The sequence below is a fragment of the Eretmochelys imbricata genome, chromosome 14 (genome assembly GCF_965152235.1).
Source record: "Eretmochelys imbricata isolate rEreImb1 chromosome 14, rEreImb1.hap1, whole genome shotgun sequence".
NCBI classification, from domain to species: Eukaryota; Metazoa; Chordata; order Testudines; family Cheloniidae; genus Eretmochelys; species Eretmochelys imbricata.
The window spans coordinates 19717259-19740859 of record NC_135585.1 but is presented as its reverse complement, the minus strand read 5'-3'; the positions used below and the strand labels follow the sequence as shown (position 1 = coordinate 19740859).

Below are 23601 nucleotides of genomic sequence, written 5' to 3'. Positions count from 1 at the left end.
GCAGGGGGCAGTATGGAGAGCACCAGAGACACTACTCTCTTCTTAATTCTGGCATCCTGAACCACACTGGCCCCTGGCTGCCTAGAGGAACAAGGGTAGGCAAAGTCTTCCTCAAGCCCTGCAGACTCAGGATGGAACATGCTCAGTACAGATGGAATCTTTGAGGAATTTAGCTGCCAAACTCTAACAAGCCTCTACTGAGAATGTGCAAACTGATTTTTCTAAGACTTCTAACTTGGCCAAATTCTGGCAGTTTTGACATAGGACCAACAAAAGGCACATTCTTGACACAAAGGCAATCCCCCTGCCAAGTTTTCAAGACCTTGCTCCAAAGCATGGAGTTGCCAGACCTTCTCAATTAAACAGTTTTAAGAATTTTTTAACATGGGTAAAACAACGTATTTTTCCCTTATCCCATTTTCTGAAACACCTCAACCAATTTCACTGAAACTTGCCAAAAAGTTCAGCCTGGGGCATCCACCCAGTATGAAAAACTTTAGCCTAAACAAACAACATTTAGCAAAAATTTAAACAACTGAAAATAGCATCTGTGTTACGCAACCTTGACTATAGTGGGCATTACCAGCTCTGCTGACAATATATGTTCAATCCTACACACATTTCTAGCAATTGTAAATTAGCCACTAATTTTTTTGAAGTATTGACTTTAAGTATGAAAACCGCTAAAGGTCCTTGAAGCTCTTTCCAAAACACTCCTGACAACAGAAGTTTGGGAAGCTATAATGTAAGAAAATGGAGCTCTCTCACAAAAGCAGACATCATTCAACAGATTGCATCTTTCATACAAAACAACCACAAGCCAGCGCTTCAAAATTCTTTAAAGTGACCTATAAAGAGGAGGCAGGAAAAGGAGCCTCTCTTTTCAATGTTCACACATAGTGAGGTTGTCAGGCTCTTTTTTATACATCAGAAAAAAGAAAAAGCCCAAGTTCTATAAAATCCTTTGCAAGTCACCTTTAAAGGAAATTTCCTTCTGACAGAGATTTCTACTTTTTTAGCTTCACTTCAGATACACTCTTTTACAATTGATTACATCTTGGATTTATTTTGTGTAATTCTGATAGTTAAACAATATTTTTAGTTCCCAAAATGGACTGTTTTGAAATCTGAAGTCTATTGTAGTAAGCAGCTATATTAAATTGAAGATTTAAAGTAAGATCTTTTGAGTTTACATTCTTCTTCCTCATAAGCAAGAAGTGGCTAACAACTTTCAAATATAAAGGTGTCACCAATCCTTTAAAATACCGTCAAAGATTTGAGCACCCACATGGAAGCTAGATTTTCCTGTTACCTACTTTAGAAAGAACATGGCTGACATGAAAATCAATTCAACTCAATTACCTATAAAGACAAGTATATCATTATCAACAGAAACTATAATTCTCTTGGATTATTTCACTCTTGGCTCCTGTTCTCCTAGGCTACAAAGTCTGATAGTGACCTTGCATAAATATACACGCACACCTTGACACCAACTGCTGAATCAAGCTTGCTTCTAACATCAAGGATCACCATTCTGCGTACTACCAGATCAAAACACATGAAGGTTTGTTACGTTACAAACATCAACAAGTGTGCTGGTATCTCTCTCTGTGCCTCAAAGAATGCTAACAAAGATTCTGCTGTTATCACAGGTCACAGAGGACATTTCCACTTTAATCAAATTAATAATAACTTTCACAGTAGCTGGGAACTTTTGTATAACATAAACACACCATGTTACACATAGGTGGATGTTTCTTTAAAGCCAGAATGTCTGCTATTGAGATTAGTGAAACCTCAGCAGAGCAATGATGGCAGCATATAAAAGCTCTCATTTCATATATCTATTTAATTGGTGATGGATGCATACATTTCGGGAAAAGAATAGAAATGACAACTGACAGGTGGCTGCAAGGACTGAAAAGCTGCTTAATTACATAAATCTTTGCTGAAATATTGGTCCAGGGTAAAATTTTCAAGAGTACCTAAGAAATTTAGAAGCACAAGTCCCATTGCCTTTCAGTGAGACTGAGGAGTCCAAATGTTTTGAAAATGGGACTCAGGCTAAGTCTCTTGGGTGCTTTTGATAATTCTACCCTAGATCTTCAGTTGGTGTAAATTGGTGTAGTTAATGGTGCTATGCCAATTGATACTGGCGGAGGACCTGGACCATTCTTTTCAATATCTTACAGAAATATTTATTAGTGTACTTCTAGATAGTATATACCTTTATGCCTCTTACAGAAACAATACACCATGATTGCCATTCACTGGAACAGTACACAGTCAGTTTATTCCACTAAATCAGCACACTGGTCTTTTCTGTACTGACAGCATTAGATTCCATGCTCTTGTTTGGAGGCAGTAAAGCAAGGAGCCCTAGAGATAGAGCAAGCTCTAGAAGCTATAGAGAATCCCTCCAAACAGCAACCTGAGCCACAGCAAGGGCAAGAAATGAGGCCAGCCAAGGTTCCCCTATATGAGATCAAGAGAGACATCAAGCCCTGATCCTAGCTTCATGGAATTACAAAAAGGTAAAAGCAGGCACTCCCGGGGCAGAGAAAGCCATCGGAGGTAAAGCCATTCCCCAGAAGCAGCTGAATGTCCTTCTCAGTCCCTGGACTTATCTTTTACGTGCTATCTGTTTATTCTGATTGCTTCCCACCCCCACCTCACATAGTGACTCTCCTCTCAGACCTCCATGTTCCACTCCTCCTTCCTTCTAGCCTCTATCCCTTCTCCCCACCTCCTCTTCTCTCCCTCCCTCCCTCCCCAGAAAATAGTTACTTCAGTTTGTAAGTTATTTCCTTCCTCCTACCATGCACTGAGTGCTAAAGAAATATGCAAAGCATTTTCTTCCACCTTCTATATCAGAAACTGATTCTAGTGCATCCATAATGTTCCCAGATCCCACTAGTTTGGGAGTGAGAAACCAAGTTTAGAACTTGGATCACCTACACTGAGTCAGTAGCCTCTGAGCCAACCACATAGTCAACTCTTTATGTATATAATCAAAGTGACTGCTTTCTATATGAAATGCTGAATAAAAAGTAGCTTTCATTGTTAGACACAGTACAGGAAGAGAGATGAAATTCATCCTCTGCGAATGAATAAGTGAGTATGAATGTGTAGGCTAGTTGACAACAAAAGTGTTTTCCTTACTGGAATCCTGCCAAATTAACACCAATCCAGTTTCATGTTCAACCATGCAAAATCATTCTGCTGCGCCTCTCACCTCCCCTCTGCTTCCCTTCCTCTAACCTCCACGAAGCAACTGCTTCCAATCTTACTTTAACAATTAGTATGTTTAAATAAAAAAAGAGTAGGACTGTGCTGGACCATACAGTGCACTATGCAAAAATTAAGTTACCTGAAATATCCAGGACTTGATCAGGCTCCCACTGAAATCACTGACAAAACTAACATTGACTTTAATGGGAGCAAGATCAGCCCCCTAATTTTACGGCTGCTAATTAAATATAGCTGTGACTATTTGCAGTGGTCAAGAAGCTGTGGAGACTTCAGTATAAGCACACTTTTAATCTCACCGCTGGCATATTAGGAAACTCTTGGCATTTTAAAGTTCCTATATATTCCATCTTATTAATTAGAAAGTTTATACTGTAATGTCATCAAGAGAAATTTTAATAAGGTCCTTTCACAAGCAAACCGGAAATTCAAGTAAACAAGGATTCTCTTGTTGATTTAGTATTTATCCCCACCCAATTAACAAAACAAAACAAAGGCTGAAGGCTACAAAACCACAAATACAGCAGCAAGACCAAAGAGATGTGAAATCATACAGCAACTAAGTGCGCATATTAAGATTTCATCACCTACAAATGCTGTAAGGTAAGGAGCCTTTCATTTAAGAGAGCTACAATCCTCAGTGTAGTAGTCCACTCTAGTTCTCCTATAGTGTTTCCTGGTATTAACATTTTAAATGACATCCTGAAAGAAACCATTCCTAAACCCCCTCTTTTAGCCTTCATCAAACAACCCCCAATCTCACTACACTCATCAGAAGCAAGCTCCCCACAGACCAGATACACCACATCCTGTCAGAACAGACGCAAAACCTGCAGACATACATCCAACTGTTATGATGATCAATACCTCCCACAACACACCTTTCCAGATCCATGGGTTCTACATGTGCCTATCACAACATGGGGTGTACCTCATCCAGTGCACTAACTGCCCCTATCACAACTATGTGAGTGAAACCAGACAATCACTGTTCTCCCAAGTGAACTCTCAGAGGATAATGATAAAAGACAAAAAACACCATAGTATCTCTGGGTCAACACTTTTCACAAAATGATCACACCATATATGACCTATTGGACCTCATCCTCAAAGAAAACCTGCATAACACCTTCAAAAGACAAGCCAGGGAGCTTAAATTCATAATTTTGCTAGATATTAAAAACCATAGACTCAGTAAAGACACTGGATTTATGGCTCATTACAACAATCTGTAAACCACTAACCCTCCTTCATCCTGTAACTGCAGAGGTCTTAACTGCCCACTTCTCCTCAAATGGTTTCTTATAACAAGTTAACTTCTTAATCTGTTCCACCTTCTATTTAGCTGTGCCACTCTGATTACCTTTCCCAGACCTGAATAGCTCTGTGTGAGCTCAAAAGTTTGTCTCTTTCACCAACAGAAGTTGGTCCAATAAAAGACATTGCCTCAACCACCTCATCTGTCTAAATGACTTCTAGTAATTTTGCTTGAAGGAGTACATTTTCAGTGTACAAGAATTTAACCTCACAACTACAGTAAGTTAATGGAAGTCATGTGGCTAATTGCTAACATGCAACATTTACCTACACCTAAATATTTAGAATAGATCACATGATATAATCAATTAGTAAGAAACAGTACTCTTAAATAGAATTTCACTCTTAAAATCTTTTTCAGAAGTAGGACAAATATCTTATTCAACTAAATATGTTTAAGCTGCTGATTTATGCGCTTTATTATTACAGATTTCTGAGGCAGACAAGAAAACACACCATAAAGGGATATTTCCTCTGTCCAGTGGAAAGTCTTTAAAAATTCTATCTAAATTTTTAACCTATTGACATCTTTCAAGGAAGCAGGAGTCAAATTTCTAGGAGGGAAAAAAAACCAAAGTAAGCTATACCCCGAATCGTACTTGGAATATATCACATAACTAATAAAACTAGCCCCTCAAGTTTAGACTGAACATGAAACAATTAAGGTACGTACAAATTAATTCTAAATGAAACACTAGATAGTATATCAGCAAATGGATTTGTGCCAGAAATCCTAAGCAAACATGGAGATTGGAGCAAAATAAAAAACACAAGTGCCAACCACAAATAGAAGCAAGGCATATTTTGGTTCTCTGCTGGAGTGGTACGCAAAGACAACAATGACTACTAAAACCCCTTATTATAAACAGTCTATAACACGGCCCCGAGCATCTACTTCCAAAGTAACCTGCTTCCCCTGTGTTGGTTCACTACCCCAGGGAGATGTTAGGAGCCAGCACAAGAATCATCTTAGTTTCCAATGCCAAAAAGGCAGTTACAATATAGGCCACAACAAACACCTGAAAATATCATTTGTAATCTGGTATTAAACTTCTGAATTTTTATGTATTTTCTGTACGGATAAGTTGAACTGGTGAGCTTGGACAAATGGCTTACAAAAGATTGCCAAGCTAACATGCCCAGACATATCTCCAAAGTCAGGAACTCAAAGTCTTTAGGAAGAATAAAGATATGTTTCAAAAGGTGTTACTGGAGAATCATTAAAACTAATAACTATCCATATAGAACTGGAAGAGGATACTTAAAGAGGATATTGTGTAAAATCCATGCATGTTTTGAGACACAGCAGAAGCCATAACACTGGAGTCATACCAAATAGATTCAAAGAAGATTGTGCTATTTTGGAATTGGCTAGGGTAATGTAATCAAAGACATGCTAATTCTTACTGGATCTGTCAACACTTAACTACATCTACAGGTTCTGCAGTAGAAAGCGAGGGGACTTCCTGGACATGTGATTATGTTTTTAGGTAATATTTCCATTCTTAAATGAAAGCATCGTAGTATCCAACCAGATGAGTTACCTTAAGGTTATCTTTTCTGATTCTCTGCATTATCTGTAGTAGCTGCTCAATATATTTATACTACTAAGACAACTTTAGTAGGATGTAGAAATGTAATACTGGAGATTGCCATCTCTTTTGCAGCTCTGTTTGGCGAGGGGATTCACAACTCCCTTTACCCTGGACAAGATGCCTAAGCTATTTATACCCTTTTTGACTCTGCTTCATCTGAGGTGGGAACTCAGATTCCTGCTTTCATAGGAGCCCCAACAATGGCAAAGGTAGAATGACTGTGGAAAAAAATAACTATCAGTGGGGTAGTGGCTATTGTTACACAGACCTTGAAGGTCTGTGGAGTTATAAAATAACTTGATGGTGGCATTATAAAATAAGAAAATTTGTGAGGGAAATTAAATGTAGGTGAACAATTTGCTGTATTAAAAATAGCTCTTTACAGAAAAGACAGACCAAAGATTCCTCACCTAAGGGGGGGGGGGGGAATCATAAGCTGTTACAAAAATTCCCTACAGCTTTTCTCTGACCAAGTCAACTACACTTTTGAGTCTCCGAAATAAAGGGATAAATTAAACAACATAGATCTTCAGCTACCTTCCTTACTATATAGAGAGCACCAATACTTTAGTATTTAAGCATCTTAAAGAAAGGCTATTTGCTACCGTACAATTGTCAACAGAAACCAACTATGGCCACTGGGTAACACTTATTTGATTGTCAGGAAGGCTGGTCTAAATTCCATTTAAGATTCATAAGAATCATTTCCTAGCCTACAGAGCGGGCAGGACTTAAACTATAGATACAGACCTCTGCAGAAATAAAAGGCCATTTAAAACAATGACAAAAGGACAGCTCAGTAATAAACACCAGTGTGTTACATCAATCCTGGAGTTTATACCATCTAATATGACTGTTGTGCTCATCCTCGTTTAAACAGTGTCACCCATCAGGTGAATGGTTAGGTTTACCTAATAATGATAGAAGCTGCAAGTGCAACGAATTAACAAAAAACAATAAAATAAATATTGGTTATCAGCTTTTACTAGGTCTTTGTGTTACCAGAATTTATTATTCCTAGCAGAGATTATATAGGAGCTATCCTATCACTTAGGTTCTACCACTTGGAATTTTCCTAAGGCTTTGGATTTCATGTCTTTTATACCCTTTTAACGTATACATAGTACCTCCAATTTCTTTAGCTGTTCCCTGCTGCAGCTGTACTTCAGCCACAGCTGAGTTGGGCTGGCCTGCCAAACAACAGCCATTTCTAGGAGTGGCTAAGTGTTTAATAGCTCCATGATATATCTGGATCAAGGCAGGAGCAGGACAGCACTTCACTGCCTCCCTCACACTTGCGAGAGCAGGACCAGAAAAACAAAACAAATCAACAGTTTCTAAAACTTAACTGCCTCTCTGTCCTTTAACTTTCCTTTAACTTTCAGAAGCTGAAAAGTTCTCTCAGGTACTTAAAAATATTTTCTCAGAATCTATCCAGGAAAACATACCTCAGTTTCCCAAGAGTCAAACAAATCCATCACTCTTAAGGGAATGAAAGAAAGACAAAAAATGTATCCTCTCACTCCATGGAAAAGGAATGGAAAAACAAATACATGCTGCAAGTTTTAGAGAAGACACAAGGAGACAGTTAAGTATATCGTTCATGTTCCATTTCAGTCTCACAAGCACAAGAGAAAGGCTTCCTACAGTGGGAAAAGGAATACTAAAGGAAAACCTCCCAGATATTTGAGGAAACAAAGGACCTCTCTTTTCAGGAACAGTGTTTTCAGAGAAGTACTAAACATAAGCAAACATGGCAAACTCCCCTGGGGAAAAATTTTTCTTAAGAGTACAAATAGACTAAGACCTCTCCTTCAGAACTAAGGGGGAAGAGAAGGGATGTAACAGTCCTTACAGACAAATGGTGCAGGCAGAGCTTGATGGTAACACAATGCTGGTACTCCTTTTCAAACTGCTAAATTGCATTAAAAGAACCTAAAAATACACTTCCTAATGTTATTCCTCCACTATAACTGCCACAGAGATGCTGTGCAATTGAAAAAAGGAAGGGACGTGATCTGCGCAACTGTGAATAGAACCGGGGATGTCCACAAGTCAATCCATCTATTAAACTTTGGGTTCCACTATAAAAAAAAGGTTGGAAAGCTTCTGCTTTAAATTTTTTTTTTTTTTTAAATTACCTTTACCTTGTGCACAAGGTCCTACATCCCATGTCAAGCCAAAACATTTCTTTTCTTAGCAATAATTGCACAAGGGAATCATACCTTTTTAGACAAGTATAAGTTTTGTATTTTGTATGATGTTTGTAATACAAACGTAACATTGTCTGCTGGGCCTTAAAATTTATTATTTATCTATTTTGCAGTAGCACCCGACTGCCTCAGTGAGACTCAGCACCCTATCATGTGAAATGCTGTGCAAACAGAAAGACAGACCATACCTGAACCAAAACACCTTACTGCCTAATATGAAATTAAGTTGCACATGCAGAATTCCAATTTTAGTCCACAGGAGACATTAGTGCAGACGGATAACAGGATTCAGCACACAGATCTTAAACAACTATGGAAGGCAAAAATCACTGTTGGTGTACACAGAGAACTCCCAGAATCATGCCTGTTTATACCAGCAGTGAACATGGTCTACACATTAGGAAACAGCATTTACATAACTAATTCTCTATTGGTCTCCATATTCCTGTTGTAGAGGTCTGACACAACACTCGTGTCAAAAAAGCTCTCTCAATAGCAAATTACCAAACTCATGTTCATTCAGAAACATTCCCTCTGGTTTTTCCTTTCTTGAAGTAACACACCCAGCGAGAAAAACCCACCCTTCCCTTTCACATCAGCAGAAACTCTTTCGAAATTCCACAACTGATTCTCACGCTGGGGAGAAAAAAAAAAAAAAAAATCAGACAAAATAATTTGTGCCCAGTCTGAAGCTGACTGCCTGAATTCACTATGAATTCACAGGGGAAATAAATGAAGGAATTTGTTAAACTAAATGTGGAGAGCAGTTTCATAGCCCTCTTTTACATGAACTTTGACTCTGCCTACATCCAGTTTTGACTTTCAAAAACTAAGGAATTTATTTCAGAGAAAGTATGAAGCACCATAAAGGTTTTTAAAGGGATAGAATACATGAGCTATGTTCTCTCATTTAATAGCTTTGCAAAGATAACTTTTAGATATCTAATTTAGTTCTGGTGAACGCAGTAATAAATTTGTCATATTTATAAATCTAACTAAAAGCAAGTGTCAATGCTAGCCAAGGGTTATAATTTGGTTTGCTCACCAGCCATAAAGTTAAACTGCAAAAGGAGTGAATGCGTGGATGTGATAATCAATTTCCTACTGAGGAGTCTCCTTTCCATTTACAGTATCTGTGCATTTGGCTGTCAATTATAAGCAAGCTTTGGCAGGTTCCTGTGGCAAGCAAGCTTGGGGTTAGCTGAGTCCCGCCTTCACCAGAGAAGAGACTCATGAAGGACAAACCAATTTCAATAAAAGGAAAGAAAAAAAGATAATAAGCAAATGTGTTAAAAAGCCAAACATACAAAGGCATTCATACAAAACTATGGTTTCTATAGAACTGAAACCAAATATTGTTTGTTGCAGCTTGCTGTGTTTTACATGCAATTTTTTCTACAGTTTACCAACACTTAATCATTATGATCTGTGTCCCACCTAAACGGATTTAAAAGATCATAAGCTAAGCACATATCTACACCATGTTTCACCTCACTTACAGTAGATCATTATGCAGTGGCACAAACATGACTGTGGGAACAGAGAAATGTGCTTGTTGGAGGGCACAAAAGTGACAAGAGTTTTGTTTGATAGCTCAGACGCTGAGCTAATGCTGAACGAAAGCAGTGGATACAAATACATGAATCGTAGCTTCAGGCTGGAGTAATATCAGGTGCATCTCTACACCCTGAGGGCTCAACTCCTACACTTTTTAAATCCCTCCCACTGAAACAGCCTCCTTCAGTTTCACTTAGCCATCAAGCACAGAACAGGTACTTCTCTCTCCGCACTGACAGCTACAGCTTAGCAACAGTGATCACCTTGAACACTTCAGCCATCTACGTATCTGGTGAGTACTTTTTTAAACGTAAAATCAATTAAAGAGTAATGGTAATCAGAATGACACCCAATACGAAAGGATCAAAATGTATTCCCTTATTCTTTTAGCATTTATATTTCACTGCCTCTGTAAGCAAAATAACTCCTCTTCTAGCAGGTGCACTTATTGCATAGAAGCTTCTGATAAAACTTTAACATGACTTAAGTGAAATAGTTCTTTTATTTTGTGAGAAAGGATTTTTTTTTCACTTTAGCTCCCATTGACTTTTTACATTAATTACAACATTTTTCAAAAAAAAATATTTTAAGCACCTGTTTACCGAGCACGTTAACAACAATTTAAACTGTGGTATAATTATGACAACAAAAATATTTTAGGTACCAGATATTCTTTTGATTATTCTCTAACTATAAAATATTAATATTTTGACCAATCTATAAATTTGTGCAAAATAAGATCTTGAGCACTTGTTTCAACTTTTTTTAAGCTTCTAGGAGGTATATTCTACACAGTATGAGAAAATACAGCTGTTTTATTAGTCACAATCATCTGTCTCTTTGGTTAATTAAAATGAATCATGATTAAGCACATACAATGTAAGAACTTCAGTTTTAAATTATTTAAATGTGCATCACTGATTTAAAAAAATGACTGCACTCAATTTACTTTGTGTTTGATTAACTGAGGTTTGACGCTATTAACCTTGTATTTACACCACAGATTTGGGGTACTATCTTGTGCTTCCTAGCTGAGCTATTCATGCAGCCTTAAACTCTTCTCTCCCCAACCTCCTATGTCTTATCCTATTTACCCACAAAACGACCCCTCTTCCCTATGTTTCCTCCCCATCAACTAATAGTTGTGCTTACATTTATTTTCCTGTTGAAAAAGAACTGAAAGTGTAGGAGGGAGTGGCAGTTAATCACTGGAAAATCTCAACTGGAATAAAACTCACAAATCTTGTTCTTGCAACACACAAGTTAGGTGACAATGGCATGTCCTTGAGTTATGCAATAATGCCACATCACAATATTTTAATTATAGCATGCCCTTCAAAATGTTCCACCCCAATGAGTACTCCTGGTCAGTAACATCAGCAAAAGGAATACTGCAACAACAATTGAGCACATATATTAATGTGTATGACAAACTGTAACGCAACCTGTCATAGCAATGTCCTACAAAGAAAGATTATAATTACCACCACTGTTTGCAATAAAGGAATTCTGGAACTACCCCTTTGGTAGATTAGACTTTTTTAAATAACTTTTACCACTTAGAATCTCCATACCAACTATTTATATGTATAGTGACAAAATCACAATATTCTTTCTTGTAGGATTTGCTAGGATAGTATGAAAATAAGAGGCTGGTAACAGTTTTGTCTCTTTAAAAACCAGGACAAAAAACTTGTGGCCAACCAAAATGACACACATCTAGGCTGAGGAGTAGGAGTGAGGGGCTGTTATGCAAAAGGACAGTCTAGTACAGGGATATTCTAGAGGCAGACCATGGGCCAAATCGGAACCGCCAGACACTTTTGAACAGACCTCGAAACCTTTTTATTTACTTAGTTATTGCGGTATGAAAAATGTTTCTCTGGAGTCTGGACCCTGACCAAGAAATTTGGACCATGACAAAAAATAATTGACTACCCCAGTCTACGTTAAAAGACCTACCATAGACAAGCAATTCATAAAAGGCCAATGAACCCTTCTCTTATAGTTTCACCAAATAGTAACCGAATGTATTTTCCATTAAAAATACCAGCAAGGTTGGAAACTAGGGATAGGAACTTTGTTATAATAATTACATAATTATCCAATATGAATTTTAAAAATCAGATAGCCACAATAATAATGAAATAAAGTGTTACTTTAAAATTATGACTGTTACTGAAGATCATGATAAATTTTAGATATTATATTTGTGTTATTCAGATTCTAAGAAAAAACTAATTTTTTTCCTCATGACAACATTGACAATGCTATTCTAATATTAACAGTTTAACTTTTAATTTCCTCAGCACACAAATTACATATAGTACATCTATGAGGTCTTTTTTTTTTTTTATGTACTGTGCATACAGCAACTTTAAACATGAACAGCTATTTTGGACGATCTAATATTTTTCCTAGCTGTATTATTTTGTGAATAATTATTTTAAATTATGAAATATATTCCCCTGCAAATATTGTTGGGTTTTACTTAGAGAATGGAACTGGATTTCTCAGTCTTTGTTGGAACCAGAAGTATTTTATTCTTGGAATTTTCAACCAGAAGAGTTTTAGCTAGTGTTCCTCAGGGAAGCATTGAAAATAAGGAGGAGAGGATAGATACAACAGGCAGACACTGGCCTAAAATTAAGAGAGGTGAAAACCTCAAAATAACCCTCCGTGTACTTATTCGTTGTCTGAGGTGTCAGGGCAACTTCCTCTATAAGCACTACTGGCATCATGCTGGGTAGGTAAGAATCACGCTAGGGTAAAATAAACTTTAAAAATATATATATACACATGTAAAGCTTTTATAGTTCTCGCCCTTTTATACACACATTGCAAAGACATTTCAAAACTAAAAATTCATATTGTAGGAGTTGGCAAGGTGCAGCAATCCATTTACATGGTTAAGAAAGGATAGTTAAAATATTATTCAAATTATTCCTGTTCAACAACAGGAAAAAACACCATACACAAGGAGGAAAGTATGAGAATTTACATTATTAATCAAGGAGAAACTAATTATTAAACACGAAAAACTAATTAACATTCTCTTTATAATAAATATTGTCATCTGAAATTCAAATACAAACTCAAACTGTTGATGTAAACTGCTCAAGTATGCATGCCCAGAGTAGTTTGTTTTGACAACACTATCTTCAAGCATAATTATTTCTGGTACTTTCAAGAAAGCACAAAGACTAACATGTCCAAACTGAGTTGACCAAGTTATTATAAGCTCTCCACTTTAGTTATACATTAGTCAAAAATGCAGCAAACTTTATTTCAGTCAAAACAATGGCAAATCACCCAACTTTTTTTTCCATTTCTTATTTTAGCAAGAGCAATGCTTACATATTTCAGAGAGATTCTAGCTAAATTTCATTTGTCTGGCAATTTATTTTCTGTGTACTGAATCATAATTCTAACAAGTGACTGATACTGACAAAATTTTAACATGCTGGCATGTATTTTACTAACATCATGCTGAGATAACTAGGATCTAGGTCTGACAAAAAAAACAAAGAGCTTTAAATTTTTTTCCTGATGTAGAGAAATACATTAAATATTACCATGCAGTTATTTGTTTCTAGTTATTTAACTTGTTGTAAATCTATATATTTAAAATACATACTTAATGAAATGTTTGTAAGAATCAAAACCATTCTTATAGGCAAATCTAAACGTAGCTATTTTTTTCCCATAAAGTGCTGCAGAATTTATTCAAGCTGCCTTTAAGTTTACAATTCTACTAAAAACAGTAAATACTTAAATGTCTATGATAGCAGAAACACAAAATATATTGAATACAAGAACATTTTTCTCAAATTACTATACCTGTTCAAATAAGCAGCAATTTTCTAGCTTTGCCTCCAGGTTTCAATATTAATGTCTTGCACATAATTTTCTATTAATAAAGTGACTGATTTGAGAAATGCAAGACATCTTGATACATTAAATAAAATCTCAACAGCATGTAGTTACCAGTAGTTATTTTCCTAAATTTAATATTTTAATACTTCTAATTCAAACTTTTATGTAAGTAAAGCTTTTAGAAAAATATCAAACTACACTAGTCACTCACAATTAGTATTCCTGAAGTTTCGGGTAACACAATAGATACAGTACGTGGTTTTGCAACAGTCATCATTTTGATAATGATGCTTATAGTTCATGATGAAATCATCAGTTTTTAGATCTCTGCCATAACACATCCTAAAAAATCATGAGAACTTGACTCTGAGAGGTTCTCACGCCTTCAGAATCAGTGAACATACTGGAACAAGCTGATACAAGCCCTCCTGACTTATCTACCCGAAAATCATCAGGCTATATAAAGTATCCACTTCTTTAGTTTTCTGAAAGAAAGCAAGTGGATCATACCCCTATAAATCAATGGCTGTCTGACACGTTTCTACCTGAATATTACATATTCTACACACACACACACACACTCTCTCACACTCACTCAATCCACCCCCTTACCTCCAAGGTCCACTACACAGATGACTAACATTTAACATTCTTCATCTGTGTAGGGAACCTTGGAGGTAGGAGCCAGCATGGGGGACATGCTGCTGCTTCCAGGAGCTGTGCATAGCACGCGTGCAGTGGGGCAAGCCCCCAACCCCGCTCCCTGACTGGAGCGGGGCAAGCCCCAGATCCCACTCCCCAGCGAAAGCTTGAGGGCTGGATTAAAATGTCTGAAGGGCCAGATGCAGCCCCTGGGGCATAGTTTGCCCATCCCTGGGCTAGTGTCTTGGGGATAAAACCAACTCCCATTTTGGGTCTTACTTAATTCAATTAAAAGACATAGGCATTAGAAAAGACATTAGAATCTATTAGCTTGAGATTCTAATGCCTATTCTAATGCCCATGTCTTTTAATTGAATTAAGTAGGACCCCAAAATGGGAGTTGCTTTTAAGTAGGACCCCAAAATGGGAGTTGCTTTTAAGTAGGACCCCAAAATGGGAGTTGCTTTTATCCCCGAGACACTAGCCCAGGGGTGGGCAAACTACGGCCCAGGGGCTGCATCTGGGCCTTCAGACATTTTAATCCAGCCCTAAGCTTTCGCCAAGGAGTGGGGTCCGGGGCTTGCCCCACTCCACGTGTGCTATGGCTCTGCATGGCTCCTGGAAGCAGCAGCATGACCCCCACGCTGTGGCTTCTACACATAGGGGCAGCTAAGGGGCTCCGCATACTGCCCCTGCAGCTCCCATTGGCCGGAAACCAAGGCCAATGGGAGCTGCAAGGACAATGCCAGCAGATTAGACAGGGCACAGAGCCGCCCGGCCACACCTCCGCATAGGAGCCAGAGGGCGGACATGCAGCTACTTCTGGGAGCTGCTTGAGGTAAGCACCGCCTGGAGCTTGCGCCCCTGCCCCTCTTCCATGCCCCAGCCCTGGTCCCCCTCCTGCCCTCCAGACCCCTTGGTTCCAGCCTGGAGCACCCTCCTGCACCCCCAACTCCTCATCCCAGCCCCCCCCACCCCAGAGCCTGCACCCCCAGCCGGAGCCCTCACCCCATCCTGCACCCCAGCCCCCAATTTCATGATCATTCATGGCCCACCATACAATTTCCATACCCATATGTGGCCCTCAGGCCAAAAAGTTTGCCCAGCCCTGCACTAGCCAGTCCTAACATATCCATTCAAACATTTCTTAGACTGCCAAAAGATGCTATGCCAGGCAGGAGGGAGTGCTGTTTGGTCTCTGGAAAGACTGGGTCAGCTCTCAAGAGTGGAGCCAATCCCACTCTCCACCCTAACATCTCAGCCAGGAAAAAGAGGAGGAGGGATTTCAGCTGGCCTGGCAGGCTTGCGCCATACCACCTGCTGCTGCCAGAATCTACCCCTTGCCTTCTTCCCCCTCTTCTTTCATCCCTCCCTACAGCTCCACCTATCTATACTCTTTTTTTTGTCCTATTTACCTTCTGAATGAATGTTCCCTCAGCTTTCAGAAGAGCTTTTTTCGGAGTGTCTCTCTCTCGCAAAAAAAGTCACTTCTTTAGGTGCCTAAATATGCACCTGGATGCCTAACTTTGGGCATCCAAGTCTGAAAACGTTCACTTCAGCTTTCTATGAGCCCACCTGATATTACATATGGGTAATACATGTGCTTGACACATTTCAACAAGGAAAAAAACTTCAGACAGATGTGGTCAAAAGAATGCATTCTTTTTTTATTTAATTATTGTGTGCCAGCATATTTGACTTAAATTTTTCTGTTACAGTTCCTGTACTATAAATTACTGGAGAGTTGCTTTTTCCCTAACATCTTGCAACAGAAGAGCTGGCTTCAAATCAAATTTTCCTTTCTAATGTGGAGAACAGATTCTTGAAACCTGAAAAACTGAAAACATCAACAGTTTGAAACTGAAGAGATCTGCAAAAAAATTATTTTATAAAGGAACATTAAATATAAGCTTTAAAGCAGAAAAATGAGTCTCCTCAAAGAGCGTAAACCAAAGAAACCTCATTATATCCCAAGGCCTCCAGGAAAACCATTTAAATATAAGTGTTTTCAGTGCCCCTTTACCTGCAATGAGAAATCCCACCTTTTTAACCATATGAAGTATGGTCTCTGCAAAAACTCAATTACTTTAGTATCAGAGCAGGATCGAGTTATCAAGTGCCCAAAGTCCAGTTCCTTGGAGCCCAAACAGCTCAATCAGATAGAACCTACAGCTAAACCAACTTCTTCTAAATCTATCACAAACGGTCTATCAAATCTTGATTCTAAGTCTCAATATGCTTTTGCAAAAGATGATGCCAAGGAAAATGTAGAATTACAAAATCAGACAACAAATAAATCAGCTCAAGAACAAAAGTCTGTAATACAGAAGGAATTAACTCCTGCCAGTACTACAGCAGAAAGTGTAATCAACATGCAGCCTGGTTTGGATGGCATTGTAAGGCCCTCAGCTTTTGTTCCTGTAGGAGAACACAGACATAGTAAAGGCCCAGAAACTAATGAGGTTGTTGAAATGATATCCCTGTCTAATTCGAACAAAAGCTTGCCTTTTCATGCAAAGTCTGCATTTCATACTCCAAACCATCCATGGAAAACAGGTTCTACTTTTATCCCACCAGAGTTTCCACATAAAATTCCTCCCACAAAAGGTTTTGGTCCCATTCCACCTTACATGCATCCAATGATTCCAGAGTATTCACCCCCTTTTTATGAGCATGGACTGGCAATCTATGCACCTTACTTGCTTCCAAGTAACTCACCAGAGTGTGAAAACTCTGTGCTGTCTGTCTATGGGACCCAAGATCAAAGACATTTTCTTCCCCACCCTGGGCCACTCCCAAAGCCAATAAATCCATCATCATATGAGCACTACCGATTACTTCCACAATATCATTCCAGTCCCCCAGTGCCATATGGATTTTGCAGACCAACAGATCCTCCATTTTATAGATTTCCACATGTAGCTGGTATTAGCAGAGATCCAAGTTCTCATCTAATGGAGGAAACTACCTTATTGTATCCAACTTCTTCAAGTCCATCTCAACAATACTCATTAAGCGCCCATAAAAAGCAGACTGATTATGAAAAAGAAATTCCACTGCTGCATGCCAAAAACCATTCAAAAGAAGACACAAATGAAAGAGAGAATGCCAAAATGAGCCCCCGTGCAGGGAGTGCAGCAACAGGCTCACCTGGTAGACCCAGCCCAACTAACTTCACTCAGACAAGCCATGTCTGTGAAGGCCTGTTTGACCTCTCTAGCAAATCACCTTCCACTGTAACTGGGAAGTATGACCAACAGGAAGAAAATTTCTCAGCCTTCAGACTTGCAAGGAAAAGCACAGATCAATCAACTCTACTTCAGAATGTGCAGAAACAACAATATAGAGATTCATCTACCAGGTAATAAAAAAACAAACCCTCGACAAATTGCTTTTTCAAGATTTATTAGGGGAAACAAAGACAACTCTATTCATATTTTAAATGTCTAGTATATGAAATACTATCAACAATGTTGAGATGTTTAAAAAAATTTTTAAAAACTATATGTATATCTATGCAAAGTATAATACCAGTTCCCATAAAACCTGTAAGTACAGTGGTCACTTAATAGAGCTTGCCAGCTTTCCATAAATATATAACTTAACTCAATTGTTCCATTAGTATCCACATTTCCCTCTACCTACTCTAAAGAAATATCCCGAACACTACAAAATCTGATATTAGCCACAGTGATTTTCACGTTTAAAGGCTGCCCAATGTAGTTAGAGTTCTGGTCAAACAATTCTCCTTCCCCCTCCCCATTAGAAAATAAAAAAACTTAATGAATTATGTTTTTTGTTTCCATTTCTTTCAGTGTTCACATCACTGGGGAAGATACACATATTCAGACTGAAAGTCAAGCAAAGAATGAGGCCTCTCTATCCAACACAGAGGACGACACAGGGATAACTCCACTTAATCTTTCAAAGAAGCCTGACACACACACAGGAGTTGTTCATGAACACCTGTACAAAAATGCTTCCAAAATGGAAATTCAGACTTTAACTGAATTGCAAGACATGCCTCTGAATCTCTCAGTGAAAGATTCCTATAACATCATCAGCCTGAAAACTTCATTTCAGCGTTCATCATATGATGCTGGGACTGCAACCACTCCAAACAATGAAAATGAAAATTCTGAAGATGTATACAACACAATGAATCCTAACAGTGCCTGTGACAAGCCTTCTTTCACAGCACAGAGTACTGAAGTCCAAGATTTAAGAGTAATTGACAATTCTGATGAACAAAAACAAACAGCAGCGGTTGCTCTTTGTCAGCTAGCTGCATATAGTCCTAGTAAAGTAAGAATGGACAAGGAAGAGCAAAGTTCTCAAGACTGTAGTATTCCATGTACAGAGCCCATCCTCAGTTCTTCAGATACTCAGGATAATCACCGCAATCACAAAGCAAAAGGACAAAAAAGGACAAATCAAAAAGATTCAGCAAAATCACAGCAAGGGTCTAAAAGAGTAAGACCCAATGACTGCAGCAGAGTGTTTACTCTAAGAAAGAGAACACGAGTATCATAATATTATTTCACTTGCTAATGTATATCCTTTTACATCATGGAGCAACTGTTAAACTTAGCTGCTAGATTACACAGTTTCTCTGTACTGACTTATTTTTTCGGCTGACTTTTTTGTTTGGGCCATAAGAAGCTATGTACAAACTACCATGTAAATAGAATGTGTTTATAATTTTGTACTAATATTTTTAAGTAATTGAAATTTCCTATGTGTAAACTCAGATTTTCATGAGTAACCTTTTGCATTCATAACTTAAGCCAATCGAAGTACATGAGATGGATGTTTAATGTTTTTGGGAATTGCAATATGGTAAAATACCTTTTACATCTGCTTTTATTACAAGACTTATAAACTTTAGAAACAATATACTGTTCATCATGCGCTCTCATATCATATTTAACTTAATTTTGTTTAATGAATCTAATTTTTTTCCCTAGCAAATAATTTTTCTTTAATTCTGCAGTAGTTTAAATTCAGCTTAAATTTAAATTTGTTATTTAGACCTTAGTTTAAAAACTGTGTTTTGAATGTGAATACACCGCAATGGTTGTACTGAAGAAGCACTGCTAAATTTTAGATCTTGGGTATGCACAAGCTTGCACCAGTTTAATTAAACCAATTCAGTTAAAATAGTGCAAATCCCTGCATAAGCACTTTTATTCCAGCTTGAGAGGCTTACTTTGCTTTAAATTAAATCTGTTCTTCATAAAATTAGTCCTGCAGAAGAACACGGACATAGCAAAGGCCCAGGAACCAACTTAGTCAGCTAAGAACAGGTTTAAATTTAAACCAAAATAAGCTTCTCAAGTTGAAATAAAAGTGCTCATGCTCACACAGGGTTTGCACCAGTTTAACTGAATCAGTTTAAATTTATAGCTTGAATTAAACCAGTACAACTCCGTGTGCAGACAAGTCCTAAGGCTGGGATTTTCCAAAGAGTTAGGTGTCCAAATTCCATTGGAGTTCAACAGTATTTGGGCACCTAACACTCCTAGGCTCCTTTGGAAATCCCAGCCTAAAAGGATAGCTATGCCAATAATTTATTTCACTTGAGGAAAGCACTGCTGGTGAAGGTTTCAATTTCAGTAAATATGTATCACTAATTCTGGAACTTAATGTGCTTTTGCAGACAAACTATTTTCTAATTCTATAATTGTGTATAAGAACTTCTCATTTTTCAAATAAAGCTAAGAACTGTACTTTAATTATTAATTCCATATATTTTAATGATTAAGGAACAAATAAATTGTCTATGTTATTATTGTTGGTAAAGTGTGTTTTGCACAAAAAATAATCAATAGCATGTTACACCAATATTTGCTTTAGAGCTAGCAATTGAAGTAAATCATGGCCTAGCATATCAGCCACCTATCTTATGATATTAAGATGAGTTTCCTTAACTGGAAAGCTACAGGTGAATGAATCTGCATACTGTACATCCCAGCCATTTGGGAAACTACAGGCACTCCCGAAAATCCCACAAAGATGTTATCCAGACAAGCTTTGCCAAAGGTTTAACAAAAAACTGTACTACTTATGATTCATAAGTAATCATGTTTAGACTTGTACAGCAGCTGCTAATATAACTGGTATTAAAAAATTGAAACTGCCCAATCAGTTTGAGTAAAACAAAGGAAGATCATAAACCAATTTAAACCATATATACACACCTTTCACATCAACTAATTACTCAGATACAGGAGAGCCCCATTTATACAAAAGACAACAATGGCCATAAAATGAATTTTAAAAAGAACAGATGCTTTTCAATGCAACTGATGCACTTTGGGGGCATAATCTAATTTCCAAATAATATGGCATCTTGGGATAAGATGGATTTGGCTAGGCAAGATTCTGCTAGATATAATATTAACTGCAGACTATACAAATTAGATGTTTGATAATTCTAACAACCAATGCTAATAACTTAGGTACATTATATAAATTAGCAACCAACTGTATAATAACAAGCGACAGAGAGAGTAGGAAGAATTTCTCCCTGACCCTAGCTGGTATTCAGTTTAATGCCTTGAAGTATGAAGATAAATGACAAGTGTTACTTTATCCTTAGTACTGTACATATAGTTGTTACTAGAGTCCAATTTTTTTATTTTTATTTTTTTTGAGCAGGACTAAGCCAACTGCATCAATAATATACCAAGGCAGTGAGTTCCATAGATTAGCTATACATTGGGTATGTCTACACAGCAATGCAAGCCCGGGTTTGAGCCCAGACTAAAGCCTAACCACCCTTGCATCCACACACCAATTGTGCTAATCTAGAGATTGGACCTAGAGTCCTGGGGCCATGCATAGCTGTAGGATCCAAGCCCATGTTAAGCTGGGACCTAGGGTCCTGAGCCCGATTACTTTCCTGTGTGCATGTGGCCCTAGCTAGACTCAGGTCCTGGAAGTTCTCCAGATGTATCCCAGAGTTCCCAGCAGAAGAGGAGCAGCACTGCCAACGTTACTCAACCTAAAGGTGGAGAGCCAATTCTCAGATTACGTGGGAGTTCAGTTTAAAGAGTTCTCAAACTGCAGTCATTCTACTGCGACAGCCACCAAAGAAGATAATTATGCAGTTTATGTACTCATGTGCTCCTTATGGGCACCTGAGTCCCATCAACAGCAGTAGTGTTTTCCCGCAGTGCAACACATTCGTAGGACTAGAATGTCGACACCATGGGGGGTGTGGGCATGGCTGCTAGGCACTCTGGGATAGGACTACTTTGACTCAGGTCTGTGTACTGCAATGTGGACACCAGAGCCCTAGACCTAGGGTTAAAATGCAATGTAGACAATCAAGCCCATTGTTCCCTGACATAGGCCAGCTGACTCAAGTCCCACTAACCTTCAGCTTACACTGCTGTGTGGACATACCCAGAGATACTTTTGAAGATCCCTTGTATCCATTTTCATGCTTGTGCAAGCTTGCTTGCAGCTTTCTTCACATGTTCACCTATTGGAAAGCATAGACCTGAGCAACTGGCTGATCTCCTCCATCCCATTCATTACTGACTCTCTTATATTTTCATAGGCAAACTTCATCATCTTAGTTAATAAAAACATGTTCTCATGCCTCTTTACCATATGTTCTCCTACCACCATGCCTCCAAAATTCCTTCTGCCCTTCTCAGGATCTCCTTCCATACTGAAAACAGTCTATTCTGACTCTGTATACCTTATCCCAAGCCTTTTTTTAAAAAAAATCCTTTGCAGGACTTCATCTTCCACCCACCTATTACTCGTTTTGCTCAATGGCCTTCTATGAGGAACTTCATCAAAGGCCATTTTAAACTCTATATTAAACTACACCCACCAGTTCTCCTTTACCTGTTTCAATTTTCAATAGTGTTCTAACACAGTTAAAAGAGGCATAGTTCATACTTAGAGGTTAAATGCTAGTTTGCCCACTATATTCAGACTGATGCTTTATAACTAGCTAGCTAGACTTTTCTAATTTTTTCCCTGTTATTTAAAGCAAGATTTAGCAACCTACAATTTCCCAAATCACCCTGAGCACTTTTGTTAACAATAGATAGATACAATGTTGACCTGCCTTCCTGAAGATTAGTTCTTTTCTAATGATAAGGTACATGTTTTTTGTAAGTAGAACAGATACTGCGCTCTGTAGAACATTAAAGCTCTTGTATGAAATGCCCTCCAGCTCACAGTGGTGTAATTTATTTTCTCAAGTTATTCTACATCTTTAATATCCACCCCCCTATATAGTGCCTCATCTTCAGTCCCTGTAAGGAGTCCTCTTTAAAGGCAGCCTGGTGTAGCATAAAACACAGGGGGTGAGAAACAGGAACATTTTATGCATGCTACTAACCTCTGTATCAGATAAGTGATGGTGACTGCAGAATGCTGAGAAAGAGACAACAACCTACTAAACAATAACAACAGGCAATTCAATTACTGGTACAAACTTGCTGAATGTCACATCAGGACATGGTTTAGAGAACTTATGTCTCCATACTATCAGCTATTGCTTCTTGAAACAGTTTGTTCGGGCCCTAAAAAAAGAGAGGTTACTCTTGACTAGAGCTGGTTGAAATTCAAGATTTCCAGTCCAGGGGAAATTCTGACATTTTGAAGTTTTCTTTCATCCTAAATCAGAATAAAAAGTCAAAATTTTGAAATTTCCCACAAAGCTGTTTTGACAAGTTCAAAGTGTTTCATTTACAGTATATCCAAACAAAAGGTCTAAATGAAGTGCTTCGGCCTTATATAAGCAAAGCACTTGGTGATTTTTCAAGGGAAAAATTTCAATCACCTCTGAAATGTGCTTTGCACCCTGCTGTTTGAAACTGCAGCAGGTCAATGCACAGTAGAGAACTTTTTATATGGCAGCAGAACAGTCCATATGGAGAGTTATTGCATAGCACACTGAAGCAATGTAGATTTATATTCCATGTAATAAGTGCTCGTGTACACATGCACTTAGTCTGAGTCACTCAGGAGTTGGTTCCAAAGTATGGTTGCACAAGCAGATCACAGTAGGAGTGGATGATGATACTCTTGGGGAATTCCATTCTTTACTCAATGAGTATTCACAGAAGGTGGGAAAGGACAGATGCTTCTTCCTCCTAAGGGAGCTGTATGCAGTTCACCTT

The 23601-nt window shown here is 38.1% G+C and overlaps 2 protein-coding genes across 2 annotated transcripts in view; one reads left to right on the top strand and one right to left on the bottom strand.

The window, feature by feature from the left end:
- Nucleotides 1–23601, bottom strand: part of TBCD (tubulin folding cofactor D) — a 252362-nt gene that overhangs the window by 168981 nt on the left and 59780 nt on the right. The window lies entirely within an intron of this gene.
- ZNF750 (zinc finger protein 750) lies at nt 16378–18985 on the top strand. The gene is made up of 2 exons (XM_077834278.1): nt 16378–17813; nt 18268–18985. Exons 1-2 carry the CDS (start codon nt 16378–16380, stop codon nt 18983–18985), a joined length of 2154 nt encoding a protein of 717 aa, XP_077690404.1.